General features: G+C 46.2%; 1 protein-coding gene across 5 annotated transcripts in view; it reads left to right on the top strand.

Annotated features, from left to right (window-relative positions):
* LOC137430107 (septin-2) overlaps positions 1-17,573 on the top strand; it is a 106,267-nt gene that overhangs the window by 14,881 nt on the left and 73,813 nt on the right. For all 5 annotated transcript variants that reach the window (XM_078780257.1, XM_078780258.1, XM_078780259.1 and 2 more), the window contains exons 6-7: positions 2,158-2,292; positions 6,195-6,312. In XM_078780257.1, the coding sequence (XP_078636383.1) occupies positions 2,158-2,292; positions 6,195-6,312 (253 nt within the window). The remainder of the gene's footprint in view (positions 1-2,157; positions 2,293-6,194; positions 6,313-17,573) is intronic.

Below are 17,573 nucleotides of genomic sequence, written 5' to 3'. Positions count from 1 at the left end.
GGAGGGGGAGCATACTCCCGAGACAGACTTAACAAGGTGCCACAAAGTTTTAGAGGAGGGAGACGAGTTCAATCTTGAGGTTGGACAGATGTTGTTTTCTGGCTCTCCTGAGAGTGGACACACACTTTGTTGCATGATTTGTGGAATGATCTGAAATTGCCTTTGGTCTGTTATAGTTACGTTTTCAAGGCAACTGCCTCACTGCTTGTTATCTCCCCCACTAAAAGTGGATGGAGGTTGTGTTTTCACCCGTATTTTTCTGTCTGTCTGTTTGTATGTGGGTAGGGTACCCCAAAAGTTATGGAAGGGTTCAGACGAAACTTGGTGGACACATTCAGTGTGTGACAAGGATGGATTGTTTAGATTTTGGTGAAGATCCAGGTCTGGATCAGGATACGATAATTTTTAAATGATGCTTCACCATTGAGAGATAGGGCCATAAACGACATTTAGCAAGGTATCTCAAAAGGTTGTGCACAGGTTATGACAAAACTTGGTGGATGATTTGGGTAGTTGAAAAGAACAAGCTGATTAGATTTTGGTTTTGAGGTCTGGATGCGGATCCAGCCTATCATTTGGGCACAGGAGACTGACATGATGGCCTATACACTTTTCTCTAAGGTGTCTAGCTTGGGTTTGAATCCCGACCCAGGTATAAACTGTAATCCTAATTTTTCACTAGTAGAATGATTCATCAATGTGTGTGCCACCCCTTGAATGGACGTTAAACGGGCGTCCCATCTGCCAGCATTAGTTGGTAGACGCTAAAGATCCCATGGTGTTCTTCGCATAGAGTAGGTGAGCTATCTCCGGCACCATGGCCAAATTCCAAATTCCTGCCATAACCAGCAGAGGGCATTGCTTCAGTGGCACACCTGTACCCTCAGTCAATGATGCTACCCCACAGCCTTTTATTGCATATGAATGAAGAAGTCAGATACAAAACATAAACTGTTGAGAGGGGTGGAGGTATGATTATGCACTCTACCGAGTTCCTTTCTAGTTTGTTTGTTTGTGTGTTTGGCTTCTGTGGAATGGAATGAGTTGAAAACTGGTTGTTTTCATAGTTCTGGGTTAGGGAAAGCAGTTAAAAGAAAGTCATAGTTCAGGGTTGGGGGAGGATCCCACTGTTCTCTGTGTAAATATGTCTAGAATAGTACCATTCCAGGTAGGAGGAGATATTACAAGTAGTACTAAAATGAGACCATGCTGGTTGAATTAACGCATTCATAATTCTCGGAGAATGATCCCATGTACACCAGTTTTTCATTTGTCATACATAAAGGAAGTTTAAGATCGAGTGGCAAATTTGATTGGTCGGGATGGCGTAAAATGGCGGAATATTTTGTCTAAGACTGCTAAAAAGTTTTTGTAAGTGGCAACAAGGCGATTTATGTTCTTCACTCTTGAAGTATATAATTAATTTGAAATAAAATAAAGGTTTGAAAGGCTGTAGAAAGAAACAAAAAAAAAATTTCCGGATGTTTACCCCCATTCATGCACCATCTTTTACACCACCTTATTTAACACGCTAAATTACTTATTCGTGCCTGTTGTTTGTGTCCTTTATAGTGTCCCTAAAAACAGTTTCCTGTTTGGAATGATTTTCAATTTTGTTTGAAAAGTAAAACTTTTTCAGAGTAAAAAAAAAAGTTACAAGTGTTCCTCTATGCGCGCGCACGATCTGGCCGAGATTCTATACAATAAGCCAAATTCAGAGCAAAAGTACGGCTAAACTGCAGGTTCGTGTTCTCCAGTGTCCAAAATAAAAATTCAATTGAAATTTAGGAGTCCCTCGATCATAGACTAATAACTGTAGACAGACAAAGTAAACCAATTGCTTAACCCCGCTTTTCGCTTCATGCACACGGGATAAATATTACACATTCATTGGGAAATGCCGTGAGACATACATGAGAAATTTCTCGAAGAGCAACAATATCAAGATACTTGATCCTACCAAAATTAATGGAACAAAATTACTTTCATAATTGAGCAATGTGTGCACCAAAGTAATATTATTTTCATAAAATATGTTTTATGATTCGAGCCAGGATTTAAATTGCTATCATGTTGATTCAAATGATATATAAATCTTGGCTATTTGGTGTTGAGAGTCATCTTAAAATAGTGATTTGTTTTCACTCTTTTGATTAGCTTCCAGACGATCCTGAACTACGTCGACATGCAGTTTGAGAAATACCTACATGATGAATCGGGTTTGAACCGGCGTCACATCATTGACTCCCGTATCCACTGCTGTTTCTATTTCCTTTCTCCGTTTGGGCATGGGTATGTAAACCACTTTGTATCTTGCACCTCGTTGTTAACATATCTGCATGTTTTATTGTTTTGAAAATCAGAACATAGTCAGAGGAGCAAAGGAGGAACAGGAGATGTTGGAGGGAAAGCGAGTTATTCTAGGTCCATCAGGAAGGACATTCCATTTGCAGAGATGTGGTTTGGAAACTCACACATTGGGTCAATCCCGTGGACTCACAGAAGGCTTTAGCCGTGATGCCATGGCTGGACGTTGTTGAGCAAACTCTCCACAAACTCACAGGGCGGCAATCAAAATCGCTCACATATGAGGAAGAGACATTTTGGATGGATGACTACTTTTATGTCCATTTTATTAGAAAGGGAAATGTATATGGAGTCATCATAGCTTGGTGAATGACACAATATAAAGACTAAAAATAGGACCATGGGTCTAGAGGCTCACCTGGATCACAGTGAATGATGTCTTAAAATTTTGCTGTTAATGCAACGCCCCCTGTAGGTTGTGGCAGGAATTTTCAGCATTTTAGGACTGATTTCAACCCGTTAATGAGCACTGATTTTGATGCAATCAGTACACCTTTGCTAGGCGTCAGATATGAAGCTTGTGGCCAAGTTTCATCAAAATTGTGTGTTTGCTTCAAGCGATAATGACCGAAGTTTTTATAGACTCACTCACTCTCACTCACTGTCTTACCTACAGACACTATTCGGTCGCATAAGCTCACCAGGCTAAAGTCCAGGTGAGCTAATAGATTATTATGGAGGAGAAAGTGTAGGCAAAGGTATTTCAAGGAGTTTGGATGGATCAGTGCAGAGCATGGGCAGTGGTGATTGGTGTTTTTTGACAGAATTAGTCACATCGTCATGAGGCAGAGGTCAAGTCTGTTGGAGCAGAAGAGAGAATAGCCAATGATAGATAGACAGAGAAGACTCAAGAACATCCTGTGAGAGGAATGTTTTTCTAAAGCACGGAATGTCTGGAGAAGTAGCGGCAATCTGTAGGTAGAAATCTGTTGCATTAGAATAGAGACCTCTGATGACGGAGATCCAAAAAGTTTCGTAAGATGAACGAAAGTAAACTATGGGGGCAGGAGAAAATGTCAGGGAGTTTGGAGGGGAGTGGAATGACGATCATGGGAAGGGGAGATCACTGGCATGGAGAAAAGATGGAGGCATGCAGCGGTTAATGGAGATTCAGAGCATTTGTTATAAGCCAAGTTTTGTCTCCAGATTCTTATTATATCCAGATGACAGATGTTGGTGTGTTTTGGTTTGGGGAAGCCAGTGTATAATTATCAGAACAGAAGGAGATTATTGGCAAGGAGAGGGAGTGTACAAACCACTTTCAAACAGTCCATATGATAATTCCAACATTAACATATATATTCACGTGAGCTGCCAAATACAAACATCGATGAAATTGCTTTGATTTACTGTCGATTAACGTCATTGTGGAGATGATGATGTTCACATTGGAGAAGTACTGCATTGTGTTTCGAGGAAATGTCACGGTTTGAGGCTTTTTCCCATTAATGTGACCCACACGTGTCTTTCTTCCTCTCCACTTGATCTCACTCTCATTCCTACCCTGCTGTTGGTGTTTCCCCCTCTCCATTTTGTTCCCTTCCATTCTGCTATAGCTCTTCCACAAGCCTCAATCATGTGTACAAAAATACCTCCTCATCCTCTCCCAACTCTCCCTCTCCTCTCCCCCCCCCCCCCCCTCTTGTGTTTTCAGAGACCTTTATGCCTTACTCTTCCTTTACTTTATACCTGTCCATCACATTTTCTGTACCAAATATATTATTTTTATTGAACACCATTTTATAAAGAAGGTACGAGACAACATTTAAAAACTGAGCTTGTCATTTTAAAGCAGGAATTGAGCTAAATGATGAAATAGTTGAACGCCAAAGGATGGAGCATTAGCAGATTCATAGAGGGGTGGAGGAGATCAGACAGACAGGAATGCACAAATAGATGACAGTAAATGAGAGGAGAGTAGATAGCATAAAAGGTGGGGATGAATAAGGTGTATAAAGATGACAATGGGCAAATTGACAAATGTGACAATGGGCAGCCGTATTGAAGGAATATAATGAAGACAACTAGCTGACAGAATTGGGGAGAGGATGCGATTGACGAGCTGTTCTTTTTATGCAGGACCGGAATTCATGAATTGGATGAGATAATACAAATTAAGAATATACTGAATTGTTTATGGTTGGCATAACACTATCGTTATCACACACTGGGAATAAGGCAAAGGATTAATCCAGTTTTACACAAAGTACAACAAAAGTCTAATACACAAAGAGGTGGATGAGGTATAAAGCCTATAAGGCCTTCATTTGCATAATTATGGAGTACTGCTCTCCCCTTTGGGCTGGTGTCCCTGCCTCACACCTTGCCCTTCTTGACACTGTGGAAACCAAGACCCTCACAATCATTGGGATCTCCTGCAACGAAGCTGAGTGTCTATGCCCGTTACTTTCACATCACAAACAGGTTGGTGGCCTTTCTGTATTCTACCACCTCCTTTTTGGTCTTACATTCTCTGCCATCTTCACTGTATCCCTCTCAGGTTTCTGCAGTGTGCATTTGGCCTGCTAGAAATCTTCTTCTTGTTGAACTCCCCAAATTCAGGCTCACTACTCACTTCCGCTCATTTGTTCCTCTTCTCTCTCACCTTTGGAAACCACTTCCCCAGTCTGTTCAGTCCCATTCTTCCCTCCAGGGCTTCAGGACTGGTGTTCCCCACTACCTCGGATCACCCCCATCCATACTAATTATCTCTTCTACCTGAAATGACCCCATTCCCAAGCACCCCCCTTTTCCAGGTTATTGTAATTTATTCCGTCTCCTTCACCTGTTTTTGTTTTAGATGTCAGTTGCTTGTTCCTTTTCTGTTTCACCGTCACATTCCCCTTCCTGACGGTGAAACAGAAAAGGAACAAGAAACTGACATCTACAAAAAACAAACAAACAAAAAAACAAAAAACAGGTGAAGGAGATTCCCCTTCATTCCCCTTCCTAGCCTGGTGTTGGCTTAACGGTTAGGGTGCCGGCTTGGGATCCTAGAATCCTGGGTTCGAATCCCGGTCGATCGCTGAATTAACACCAGGGGGGTTGACAAAGCCTGTCATCCTTCCGAGGTCGGCAAATTGAGTACCAGCTTGCTGGGATGAATGATCACGATGTGTACCCCGATTTAGAATAGGTACACTGTATCCCTGCGCATCATAAGAGCGTGACCAAGGGTTGGCGTCAGGAAGGGCATCCGGCCATAAAAACATTGCCTCAAACAGGGAACCATGATTGTCATGGGGCCCGCAAGGCTAACCCCTGCTCTAGCGGGGAAAATGGCCTTAAAACGATCATTCTTCTTCTTTCGTCACATTCCCCTTCCTCTTCTCGCTGTGTTTCAGCTTGTGTGCAGCTTGTTCACCCCACGTGCCCTTCTTCCCCTCCCCTTGATCTCGCTCTCATTCTCACTATAATAATCTCCTGTTGATGTTTCCCCTTTCCATTTTGTTCCTTTCTATTCTGCTCTTGCTATTCCATGAGCCTCAATTATGTATACTAAAAAAGTAGCCACAGGTCACATCTCTCAACCACTACACCTTCCCCTTTCCCTGAAGGATTAAGGTTAATGTGCACCGTGCCTCATGAAAGACAATTTCTAATTCATATAGTAGAGGGCAGAAATGTCTGACAGAACACCCACTTGGCAAAGATTGCTTCTTTTTTACTGTACCTATATAATTGGTGTATGTTTTGAATGGAGCATGAACTCTGATGTGATGGACAAATAATGATAATGTGATGAGGCATGTTGAGCTAATTGGTCTACTCTTTCATCTGATTTGCCTTGTATCTCACCAGTCTGACCAATCTGATACACATTCCAGACTTCGTCCCTTAGATGTGCAGCTTCTGCGGCTCCTGGCACCAAAGGTGAATGTTGTACCTATCATCGGCAAAGCAGATGCCCTCACTGCAAAGGAAAGAAACCGCCTAAAGGCAAAGGTGAGTTGAGGATGATGATCAAGGTAGAATATGAAATTAGGATCCATTCATGTTCTTTTATTTTGTTCTCTCTGAGCGATACAAAATGCTATCCATAGGTCATCAAACTTTTAATGGTACAGTTTGTATCATATTATAATGTAAGAGGTGTCTGTTTGTTTGTTTGACATGTATGTACTCCCGAACCACTGGCCCGAATGAGTTGAAAACTGGTTGGATGTACTTCGGAAGTGCATCAGAAGGTTTGAGGTGGCTAAAAAAAATATTGCTGGAGGTTAATGGTGTGGGGAGAACCCCAATTCTATGTAAATATATATGGCATAGCACTGCTCCCGGTAGGATGTATTGTTACAAGTTGTATTAAAATGTCAATTCTGGCGGAATGTCAATTGAAGCCCTGGAGGCTAACCCCCGCTCTAGTAGGGAAAATGGCCTTTTAAAATGCATGTTGTTGTTGTGTTGGTGGAATTATCCCATCCATAATTCTGGGGAAATTCTCCCATCAAATAAACCATTGTAAAATTTAAACCTGTGTTGCTTGCTTTTGTCTTTTTTTATTTTTTCAAATAGTCCAAATGCTTGGTCAACCCTTTTTCCCTTTTGTTTCATTCTCATAGCTCTTCTATCACACTTGCCACTCGTTTATCATACTAAGATACTCCATTTCGTGTCTGTCTGTCTGTCTGATGAATTTTTGACGCCAATACATTCCGTCGTTACTTATCCAATCTCAACCAAACTTGACAGGATGACCAAGGGTTACATAATGAAGGTTGTAGCGCATTCATTTGCCCCCCTCCCCAAGGGTTTTTCTCCCCTGAGCGGGTTTTCCCCGCCATTGCCGTCAATGAGGTTGCATATTGAGGTGTAATCTGGAGAAGATTGTCATGGGGACCTCAAGGCTAACCCCCGCTCTAGCAGGGAAAATGGCCTTTAAAATGCATGTTGTTATTGTTGTTGTATTGAGGTGTTATATATCAATGTTAAATTAGCTTTATCATGGCATTTGTCCAAAGAAGAAAATTTATCGTGGCGTTTTTCCAAAGACGCTTTTAATAACAAAATTAATGATAATCACATATTGTTAATGTTATTACAAAACGATATTAATACTAATAATGTGCCACTTCGCCAAGGCGTTTTTCCTAAAGTGATAACGTGTATAAATAGCTAATAGTTATAATGGCGTTTCCGTGGGAGCAACGGCTTCTACAGGAAGTAAAAATACAGTGGAACCTTGACTTACGAGTGCACCAACTTACGAGTTTTCCGAGATACGAGCCGTCGCTCGGGCGGTTTATTGCTTTGAGATGCGAGCCGAGATTTGAGTTACGAGCTTTCGCCACCCGCCACCAGGTGGGTTCCGGTCACGTGGTTATCTTGCCATGCAAGCATATCTGCCGTATATCGCTACTGTTTTGTTTTTGCATGTTGGTTATTTTGGAGCTTACGCCAGCCGCCACCAGGTGGGTTCCGGTCACGTGGTTATCTTGCCGTGCAAGCATATCTGCCGTATATCGCTGCTGTTTTGTTTTTGCATGTTGGTTATTTTGGAGCTTACGCCAGCCGCCACCAGGTGGGTTCCGGTCACGTGGTTATCTTGCCGTGCAAGCATATCTGCCGTATATCGCTGCTGTTTTGTTTTCGCATGTTGGTTATTTTGGAAAATTTCTTAGTTTTAACCATGGGTCCTAAGTAATTGAGTGCCAAGGGCAGTACTGAGAAGAAGAAGAGGATGATGTGCTTGGATATAAAACACGCAATCGTCGAAAAACATGAGCGAGGTGTGCGTGTTGTCGACTTGGTGAGGCGGATGTGAAGGCAGCTGAAGATTTTATTATAACTTTTGCCGAACTGATAGAAGCCGAACGATACATCCCCCAGCAAATCTTCAACTGTGACGAGACAGGGCTCTTCTGGAAAAAGATGCCGAGGAGGACGTATATAACGGCAGAGGAGAAGAGCATGCCAGGCCACAACTTGTTCAGAGTGCCGGCGATAGCTCGCCTTCTCTTTGTGGAAGACACGGTGAGATCCTTAACATCCAACAACTAATGGGACGCAAACGGGGCGCCCAGTTTAGCGGTACACACATTGATGAATCACCCTGCCTGTGATTCACCCATGACAGGTTATAGCTAGGTCGGGATTCAAACCCAGGCTGGACAGTTTAGAGTCAAGTGTGCGTACCTCCAGTCCAGGCCATCCTGCCAACTTGTATGTTGCATACAGGTGAAATATAAAGCGCGAGATATTTTTATATATTGTTACAGATACGACTTTGATGGTATGGTGGGCCGAGCGGGATGGCCGCCGTATCCGTACAAGTTACCCCGATTGCACCCGGGGTTGACTAATCGCGCTATGCTAGACCAATGAAGGAAAAAGAAGACACCCGGCTGGGTTATAATGACACAATACGACACCAGGGGTTCAGTTCTCAAGACCTCCGGAGGAGGTTATATTAAGGCGGAAGGTTAGATTACAGGGACGAGAGGTACATCATAGGAAGACAGGCACTTAGACACAACCTTATATTATTCCCGACAGACCACAGAGAAACAGGACAAAAACTGACTCACACGGGGATTGATGGCTAGGAAAGGCAGATAGCGATGGCTCAAGGTGCACTCTTGGCTCAAAGCAGGGTACACGGTTCGGTCCAGAGATGCGGGGAGGTCTCGTCGCAGCGCTCAGAGGTGACGTTCTTTCTCAGGCCTCTCCAAACTCAGGCGCATCTGTTTCAGCGCTCGCAGGTCCGTCTTTCTCCAGCTGGGGGCGAATCTGACGTCACGTCCGGCAAGCGGCTGCGTATCTCCGGCGGGGAGTGACACGCCCTCGGCTCGTTAGCTCCGCCTCGTGGAATCGGCACGTTGCTTCTCATTGGGTGCGTGCGGGGGGGGGTTACTGGCTCCGCCCCTGACGAGGAGCTGACAGCCAGCCCCTTCGGGGTAACCCCGTGGAGCGCATGGTCTGGAGCTAATCGAGCCGGTGTGAGGACGCATCCTCCCCCGCTCCGCCGCCATCTCCTCTGTTGTTGTTGTAATTGTTGTTGTAGTTGTTGTTATTGTTGTTGTTTGGGGAAGAAGATGGGAGGAGGTATGGGAAAGGTCCTAAACTCACTACTGATGCCATATAATCACATTCTGGTGCAACGAAGAGTCATAATTAATGGAGACGAGGCCTTAACTGACATAGAATAAGAATAACTAGGAAGATGTCCGAAAGTTGTCTACGTGTGGTGCGGTGGACCTGGGCACGACATTTAATGGGGGAATAAGGGGAAGGTCGGCTCTACTGATTGTTATTTACATGCAATGGGACTAGGGAATGGGGGATTGGGGAAAGTTGGGGAGTATTGGAGAAAATAGGGGAATATTTACAAGCGGATATGGAGGCCAAATTCCATATTCGCAACATTGCACCCTTCTCTACCCTCGGGGCGTCCCGACCCGATAAATTTTTACCTACTTTAGTGTGGCACGCAATGTAGTTCCCTCTACTATTAACTCTACCCTGAGTGCGACAGTTTTACAGATATTCACAAATGAGTAAATATGTCCCCCTGCGACGTTGCACCCTTCTCCTCACAGAAACACACCCACAGGATAACCGAATCCGGAAAGAATCCTCAAACTAAACATACAGCCGGTAGGGAGCATTATTTACAAGACTACGCTGCTATTTACACTACGATCCAGGACCTGTTTTTGGAGGAACACATGCAGATGTTATGCATAGAGAGAGCGCGCTTGCCAACATCGATACACCAACCCACGAGTGCTCTGTGGCCGACGGCCTTTAATAACGTGCAGAGCACCCTTCCCGAGCATCAACAGCACCACCCCACCACCAATCGGTGCAGTCACCATTGTTCATTGGAATAAAAATAAATTCGACAACCCCTAACCCTGCAGGTGTCTCTTGCTCTTCTTGTGGTGCACTTGGTGGTAACTAAAAGTGGTTCACCTGTATGGCATAGGTGCCACGTTGACCCATAGGTCCATCCCCGGGTGGTGCTTGGCCGCAAACGAACTGCGGTCCATTGTGGGTGGCCACAAACATTGCGGTCCATATGGTGTATCGATCCCGGCAGCAAACAGCGAAAGTGCAGGCCCACAACTGCGCAGCCAGCACCTCTCTCTCCTCTCTCTCTACCCCAAAGCCAGATCCTCGGAGGTGGGAGACAAAAGAAGAAACAAGTGAGTAAGGTGGTAAGGGCGCAAAAGTGCACGCAATGTAAGGTGATGCACACTGGGGGCACATGGGAACCAGGCGAGACAGGTACGTTCCTATCGTACGCCCCCCCCCCACCAGGTAACCTACATGGCCCCTCCCTTACCCCTTACTGTATCCACACAACACAACACTACCCATAAACATCTACTTTACAAATCAACAAACATCCCTACTGTCTTCCCCGTTCCTCCCATAAACCAAATTCGTCTTCTCTCCCTCCTAACCAATCAAATTTGCCATTTTCAACTCTCATCAAAATTTGCCATTTTCAACTCAACATCAAAATTTGCCATTACCAATTCATCATCAGTCCCTCCTAGGGAGGGAGAGATGGAATCACCCCAATGTCTCATCCACGTCGTGATGCGTCTCACAAATCCACAGCAATCTCATTTCCTGCAACAAACAAAGAAAACACAGGTGTGGAGTCATCATCATCACCACAGGTAAGTGGCTGCGTATGGTGCGACAGGTTCATCAATCCTAACTATTTCCTAAATGACTTTAACAACTTTACACTACCCGGGGTCTCTCTCCGGCCAAACCATTGGCCCTCTTACACTATGGGTTCTAAAAACCAATTCCCATTGGCCAAACTGTGGTGCTCTTCAATTTGGGGTCTCACTCCCCCGATTCATCTCCCGGTGCCCTCGCACAATTTCTGGGCTGCGGCGTGTACCTCTCCCAGTGGGTCTACCCACCTGCACACCTCCACCACTGCAGTTGCCTCCGAGCTTACCTGCTCCTTGCCCTAACCTAACTACCTGGGGAAGGCCCTCTGGCACTCTCCCCACTCGGTGCCCTCTCTGGCACTGGGCTACCCGGGTCCATCCTCCGGATCCTCGGGCCCCATCCACAACTCTACCGGCTCCCAGAGCCCACCTGCGGCCTCACCTGGCCGACATCCTCACAGTGGTGGAGTGCCCAACCAACTACACACACTAACAGGCTACACGCCCAGCCATTTCCACAACACTAATGCACCCATCCACAACACCATTCTGCAACCGCACCACAAATGCCAATATCCAACCACAATTTACCTGTACCCTCTACCTAACACTTACACTACCCGCCCCGGGTACTCGTGAAAGGGGTCCACTCTTCCCCCATCCACACCTTCGCACCACGCACACCACTCCATACCACTTACTCCAACTCTCTCCACACACCTGTACTTGCACCCTGTGCTCTCACACCTGGTGCCACCTGCACCCTTCTCTCCCCAAGCGCATTCGCGCTGATCCACACACTCACTACTCATACACGGCTCCACACACCTGTCCAGTTGCACACCTGTGCAATCACACCTGTTCAATCCTCACACACACAGCATCATCTCAGCTAACTACTCCCTTCTGAAACTTGCGCTTCCCAGTCGTCCCTTTAAACTATTGCGCTCCCACGTCATTATCATCCATACTAAACTACCTGCGTCCCCACTACAGGTATCAGTCACTAACTAATCTTAACGTTACCTAATGTCAATCCTCGCTAGATCCCTACACACCATATCCTAACCCACCCGGGCTAGTTTTCACTGCCATACACCCCATAAACTATTGCTCCTTTGCCCCCCCATATGGGAAGGATGGTGGATTTGCCATCCCCCCACATCGGGGGTCTCTCACTACCAATTTTGCACATCAAATTTCAACAAATTAAAAATTTGCCAATCACTGCCCATCATCTGCCAATCACTACTGCCAATCCCTTGCCAATCATCAAATTTTGCTTTTCTCTAATTTTGGGTCCAAAACACTAACCTCATCACCCAGTCTCCTCACTAATACCTCTCGGTGCGCCAATTCCCGTCCAAAGCCCGGCTTCGTAAAGCCAAGCAATGGATGCTGGTTGTTCTGTGCCAGTGGCTGGCTGCATCCTGCCTTCGGTGCAGGGAAGGAGGTTTACCCGGGCCGAGATCCCACGCACCATCTCGGCACGGAGCCATCCAATGCCCCGATCTCGACCTGCCGGCACGTCTCACCAAAAAGTGGTCGCCATGACGACTCTTTCTCTCGGGCCGCCCGCTCCGCCTAGTGGAGCACAGACGCGGCCGTTCAAAGCGAGGCCCAGCACGCACCGAGGGCCCGATTCGGCTATAAGTCGTTCTAAACTCTATCCCGTCTAACGTCGATGCTTCACCTGCATGCTTACACCCCGCAGCCCGTTCCTTGCTCACACATCCAGCCGTTTCCATGCCCCTCGTACCGTTCCTTACGCACCCAGGTACACCCATTCCACTCACCGCCTTGGTCACACACCTGACCACCGAACACTTTGGCACACATTCGTCGCTCGCACACCTCACCAAAACACCTCTTCGCGCCCCCTCCTCGGTCACCTCCTCTGTGACAATCACAGGTGTGCCCTCATTCACACACCCAACCACGTGCCTCACCACCAACTCCAGCGTGCATTCCCACCCACGCTCTACCATTCCAGGTGTGCATCCTTCCATCCCAGGTGTACATCCTCGCTCACCTGTCACAACTAACTCACGCTCCATGTCACTCTCACTACTCTCACCTCCATTCTTGACAGCGCACTCACCCTTACTCTTGACAGCGCACTCTTTCCTCGTGCACCTGTCCGTCACACACCTTTCTCGCGCACACTCTCCCGTTACACCCTCTGTAACACTCACCACAGGTGGACACTCTTCCTTACTTCTGACAGCGCACTCTTTCCTCATGCACCTGTCCGTCACACACCTTCCTCGCGCACACTCTTGCGCACACTCTCCGGTCCCACCCTCTGTAACACTCACCACACCACGCTTCCATGTGCTCCCTCGCACACGCGCTACGACCGACTCACTCTCGCCAGCACACTCACTCCTTGGCACGCACTTTTTCCTCACACACCCCAGAGTCGGACTTTCTTGCACACCTCCTTTTTCGCACACCAGACCTGTCGCACACCTCACCAACGGCCTCTCACGAACACCCGGGTCTATCTCGACCCCCAAGCCTCTTAAATCACCTGGCGCATCATACGCACGACCATATTGGTCACCACTTACACCGGGTCCTCTTCCTCTTCGCTTCTCCTCCATCACCTGCGAATCCCTCATCCGGTTAATGAGCACATCATCACGATCCAAACACAGACTTTGGACCAATTCTTTTATCTCCTCTTTTATCTCTTTCTTATCCTCTCTCCGTCGCTTTTTAATTTCGCTCACCCCTTCTTCCACTTCTTCTAATTTTTGCTTCATCTCCTTCATCTCTTCGTGCGCCCCTTTAAGTTCTTCCTCTAACTCCACTTTATTTTTTTCTATGTGCTCCCGCACCTCCCGCTCTTTAACCTCCATTACCTCTACCACCTTGTCCATTTTCCTCGTCAGGTCCTCATGTACCGTCTGACACTCTTTTTTAATTACCCCTACGTCCTTTTTCATCTCCTTCTGTGTCGATTTTAAACCCTCTATTACCGCTGTGTTCTTCTTTACCTGGTCCCCCAACTCCTTTTGTCCCACTGTCAGTTGTTCTACTCCCAGCGTCAACTCCTCTATACCACCTTGCAATTTTACAGTCCCCTTTCTCACCTCTTTCTCCATGCGCTCCTTACAGTGCCTCACCTCCTCGCGCACTCCTCCGACCTCCTCACTCACTCCTCTTCTGATCTCCTCTCCCATCACTTGCATCTCCTGCCCAGATGCCACCCTCATCTGCTCCATTTCCTCCCTGTGAGCATCCAGTTTGGTTTCTACCCCCATTCTGACCCCCTCTATCTGCTGCTCCATTTGTTTAACTTCCCTTTCCGCTTGGTCCCTCATGTCCCTCAATTTGCCTTCCATACTGTTTTCTAACCCCTCTAACCCATTTTTCACTCCCTCTATCTGATTCTCCTGGGCAGCCATTCTATTTTCTACCCCCATTAACCCATTTTTCACTTCTTTTATCCCGTTGTCTAACCCCTCAAAATTATTGTCTATCTTCCCAAATTTCTTGTCTAACTCCTCAAAATTATTGTCTAACCCCTCACTGGTACCCCTCGCTTCGTCCCTCATTACCCCCAATTGCTCACTCTGAGCATCCATCCGGTTCCCCATTTGTTCCCTATCAGCCCTCATTCCCATCATTATTCTGCTTTCCATTTCTTCATTATTCTTGTCCATAAGGGCCTTCATTTGCATAAAAAACAAATTCCAATCCACCGGGGGCGCTGCCACGGTCGCTGGCGCGGTGATCAGCGAGGCGCCATTTTGCGCGCCCGCTTCTTCGTGCGTGACGGCGCTATTTTGCGAACCTGCCGCCCTCACTGCTTCGCTCTCCTCCTGTCCCTCATTTTGGTCCTGGATCGACCCTGCTTCACTCTCCCCTACCGGACCCCAGCTGTCTTGATCCGCCATAGCGCGACTTGCAAAATTCGAGTTTCGTAAAACAAATACAAATTTCGGCCGCTCCAAATTTTGACCAAATTTTTTTTTTTCCTCTATTCGTTTTTTTTTCCAAAATTTGGTCGGGCCTCGAATCTCACTCCCGACACCAATTGTTACAGATACGACTTTGATGGTATGGTGGGCCGAGCGGGATGGCCGCCGTATCCGTACAAGTTACCCCGATTGCACCCGGGGTTGACTAATCGCGCTATGCTAGACCAATGAAGGAAAAAGAAGACACCCGGCTGGGTTATAATGACACAATACGACACCAGGGGTTCAGTTCTCAAGACCTCCGGAGGAGGTTATATTAAGGCGGAAGGTTAGATTACAGGGACGAGAGGTACATCATAGGAAGACAGGCACTTAGACACAACCTTATATTATTCCCGACAGACCACAGAGAAACAGGACAAAAACTGACTCACACGGGGATTGATGGCTAGGAAAGGCAGATAGCGATGGCTCAAGGTGCACTCTTGGCTCAAAGCAGGGTACACGGTTCGGTCCAGAGATGCGGGGAGGTCTCGTCGCAGCGCTCAGAGGTGACGTTGTTTCTCAGGCCTCTCCAAACTCAGGCGCATCTGTTTCAGCGCTCGCAGGTCCGTCTTTCTCCAGCTGGGGGCGAATCTGACGTCACGTCCGGCAAGCGGCTGCGTATCTCCGGCGGGGAGTGACACGCCCTCGGCTCGTTAGCTCCGCCTCGTGGAATCGGCACGTTGCTTCTCATTGGGTGCGTGCGGGGGGGGTTACTGGCTCCGCCCCTGACGAGGAGCTGACAGCCAGCCCCTTCGGGGTAACCCCGTGGAGCGCATGGTCTGGAGCTAATCGAGCCGGTGTGAGGACGCATCCTCCCCCGCTCCGCCGCCATCTCCTCTGTTGTTGTTGTAATTGTTGTTGTAGTTGTTGTTATTGTTGTTGTTTGGGGAAGAAGATGGGAGGAGGTATGGGAAAGGTCCTAAACTCACTACTGATGCCATATAATCACATTCTGGTGCAACGAAGAGTCATAATTAATGGAGACGAGGCCTTAACTGACATAGAATAAGAATAACTAGGAAGATGTCCGAAAGTTGTCTACGTGTGGTGCGGTGGACCTGGGCACGACATTTAATGGGGGAATAAGGGGAAGGTCGGCTCTACTGATTGTTATTTACATGCAATGGGACTAGGGAATGGGGGATTGGGGAAAGTTGGGGAGTATTGGAGAAAATAGGGGAATATTTACAAGCGGATATGGAGGCCAAATTCCATATTCGCAACAATATACTGCATATTTTAAAAAAAATTGGTGTGGTTTTTGGCGGGCTGGAACGGATTAATAGCATTTCAATGCATTTTAATGGGGAAATTTGATTTGGGAAACGAGCAAATTGAGTTACGAGCTCGGTCACAGAACGAATTAAACTCCTAAGTCAAGGTTTCACTGTATTATAAACCACAAACACGTATGATTTGCTTTTTAAACAGTCCCTAATGCTCTTTATAACACTAAATTAAAAAAATTTGGAAGAATCCCGACATTCGTGAAGTAAGGTTTTATTCACGTGAAGTAACGTGAAGTAACTTCACGTGAAGTAACGTGAAGTAAGGAAGTAAGGTTACAAAACGAAGCGAAGATCTACTGTACTCTATATAACCCACAAATGTTGGGTTAATGCCATGGCCCTTTCTGCTGCTACCGTGGCATTTTTCTTAGCAAACTTTTGAAACTCGCTCCTGCTGTTTGATACGAAACTGAAAGGGATAAGCTCGGGTTGTGCTCCTTTACCAAGCAGCTAGCTAGCGCTTGCCAAGCCAGCCGTTCCTTAACGGTTTTGAATGGAGTGCTTGCTCAAATGCTTAATTAAACCACTTGGCGATTTCTCCACAAGAAACTTGCTAAATGAACACACACCCAATGTTCTTGAGATCCGACCATAGATCGACTGTAATCTACATAGCCCAAAGAGGAATGACCCTTTTTTCCGCTCCCGTAGTGAGTGGGTGTACTAGTAAATCAAAAGCACATTTCAGTAGAATGTTCTATCGAATGGATACAGAAACTCAAAAATAAATCATCATTGATTGCATCATCTGATTAGTGAACGTTGTTGTCGTAAATGTTTTTGTTTTTTTTAATTTGGAAATGCAAGCAAAGTCAAAGTCAAAGAGAACCAAATGAGGATTAAAAGTATAGCAACCTGGGGAGTACGACTTTCCCAAGACCCTTTTGGGACTTCAAATTTGCTCGGGTGGCTCAGTGATGTTATATCATTGGCTATATTTGCAAGTGGATGAATCGTGGTTATTAGCACCATTATGTGGACAGTCAGCTTATTTTGCTAAAATCTAAATTATTTTATTACTGGATATTTCTTGAAAGCACAAACTACTTAGCAATTCAATTAACCATGCATTTACAGCAAATATTGAAATAACTAACGAGTAAATATAAAAAATAAGGTAATTCCAAACCTTAATTTTTTTTTTTACTGTAATTTTTACTGCAGAGACCAAATGGATAAAACAGTTTTCAGGATTTGTATATTTGTTATGACCTGGCTCCTGGGTAGAGGGGCTCGGGGTACAGCCTATTGCTCTGGAGGTCCTAGTTAACGTGCTCGGGAGGTCAACACATTCCCCTTGTGCGGAT

The sequence above is a fragment of the Myxine glutinosa genome, chromosome 6, assembly GCF_964187855.1.
Source record: "Myxine glutinosa chromosome 6, kmMyxGlut1.1, whole genome shotgun sequence".
NCBI lineage: Eukaryota > Metazoa > Chordata > Myxini > Myxiniformes > Myxinidae > Myxine > Myxine glutinosa.
Note: the sequence above shows the minus strand (reverse complement) of the source record. Positions and strands in the feature narration are given on the sequence as shown.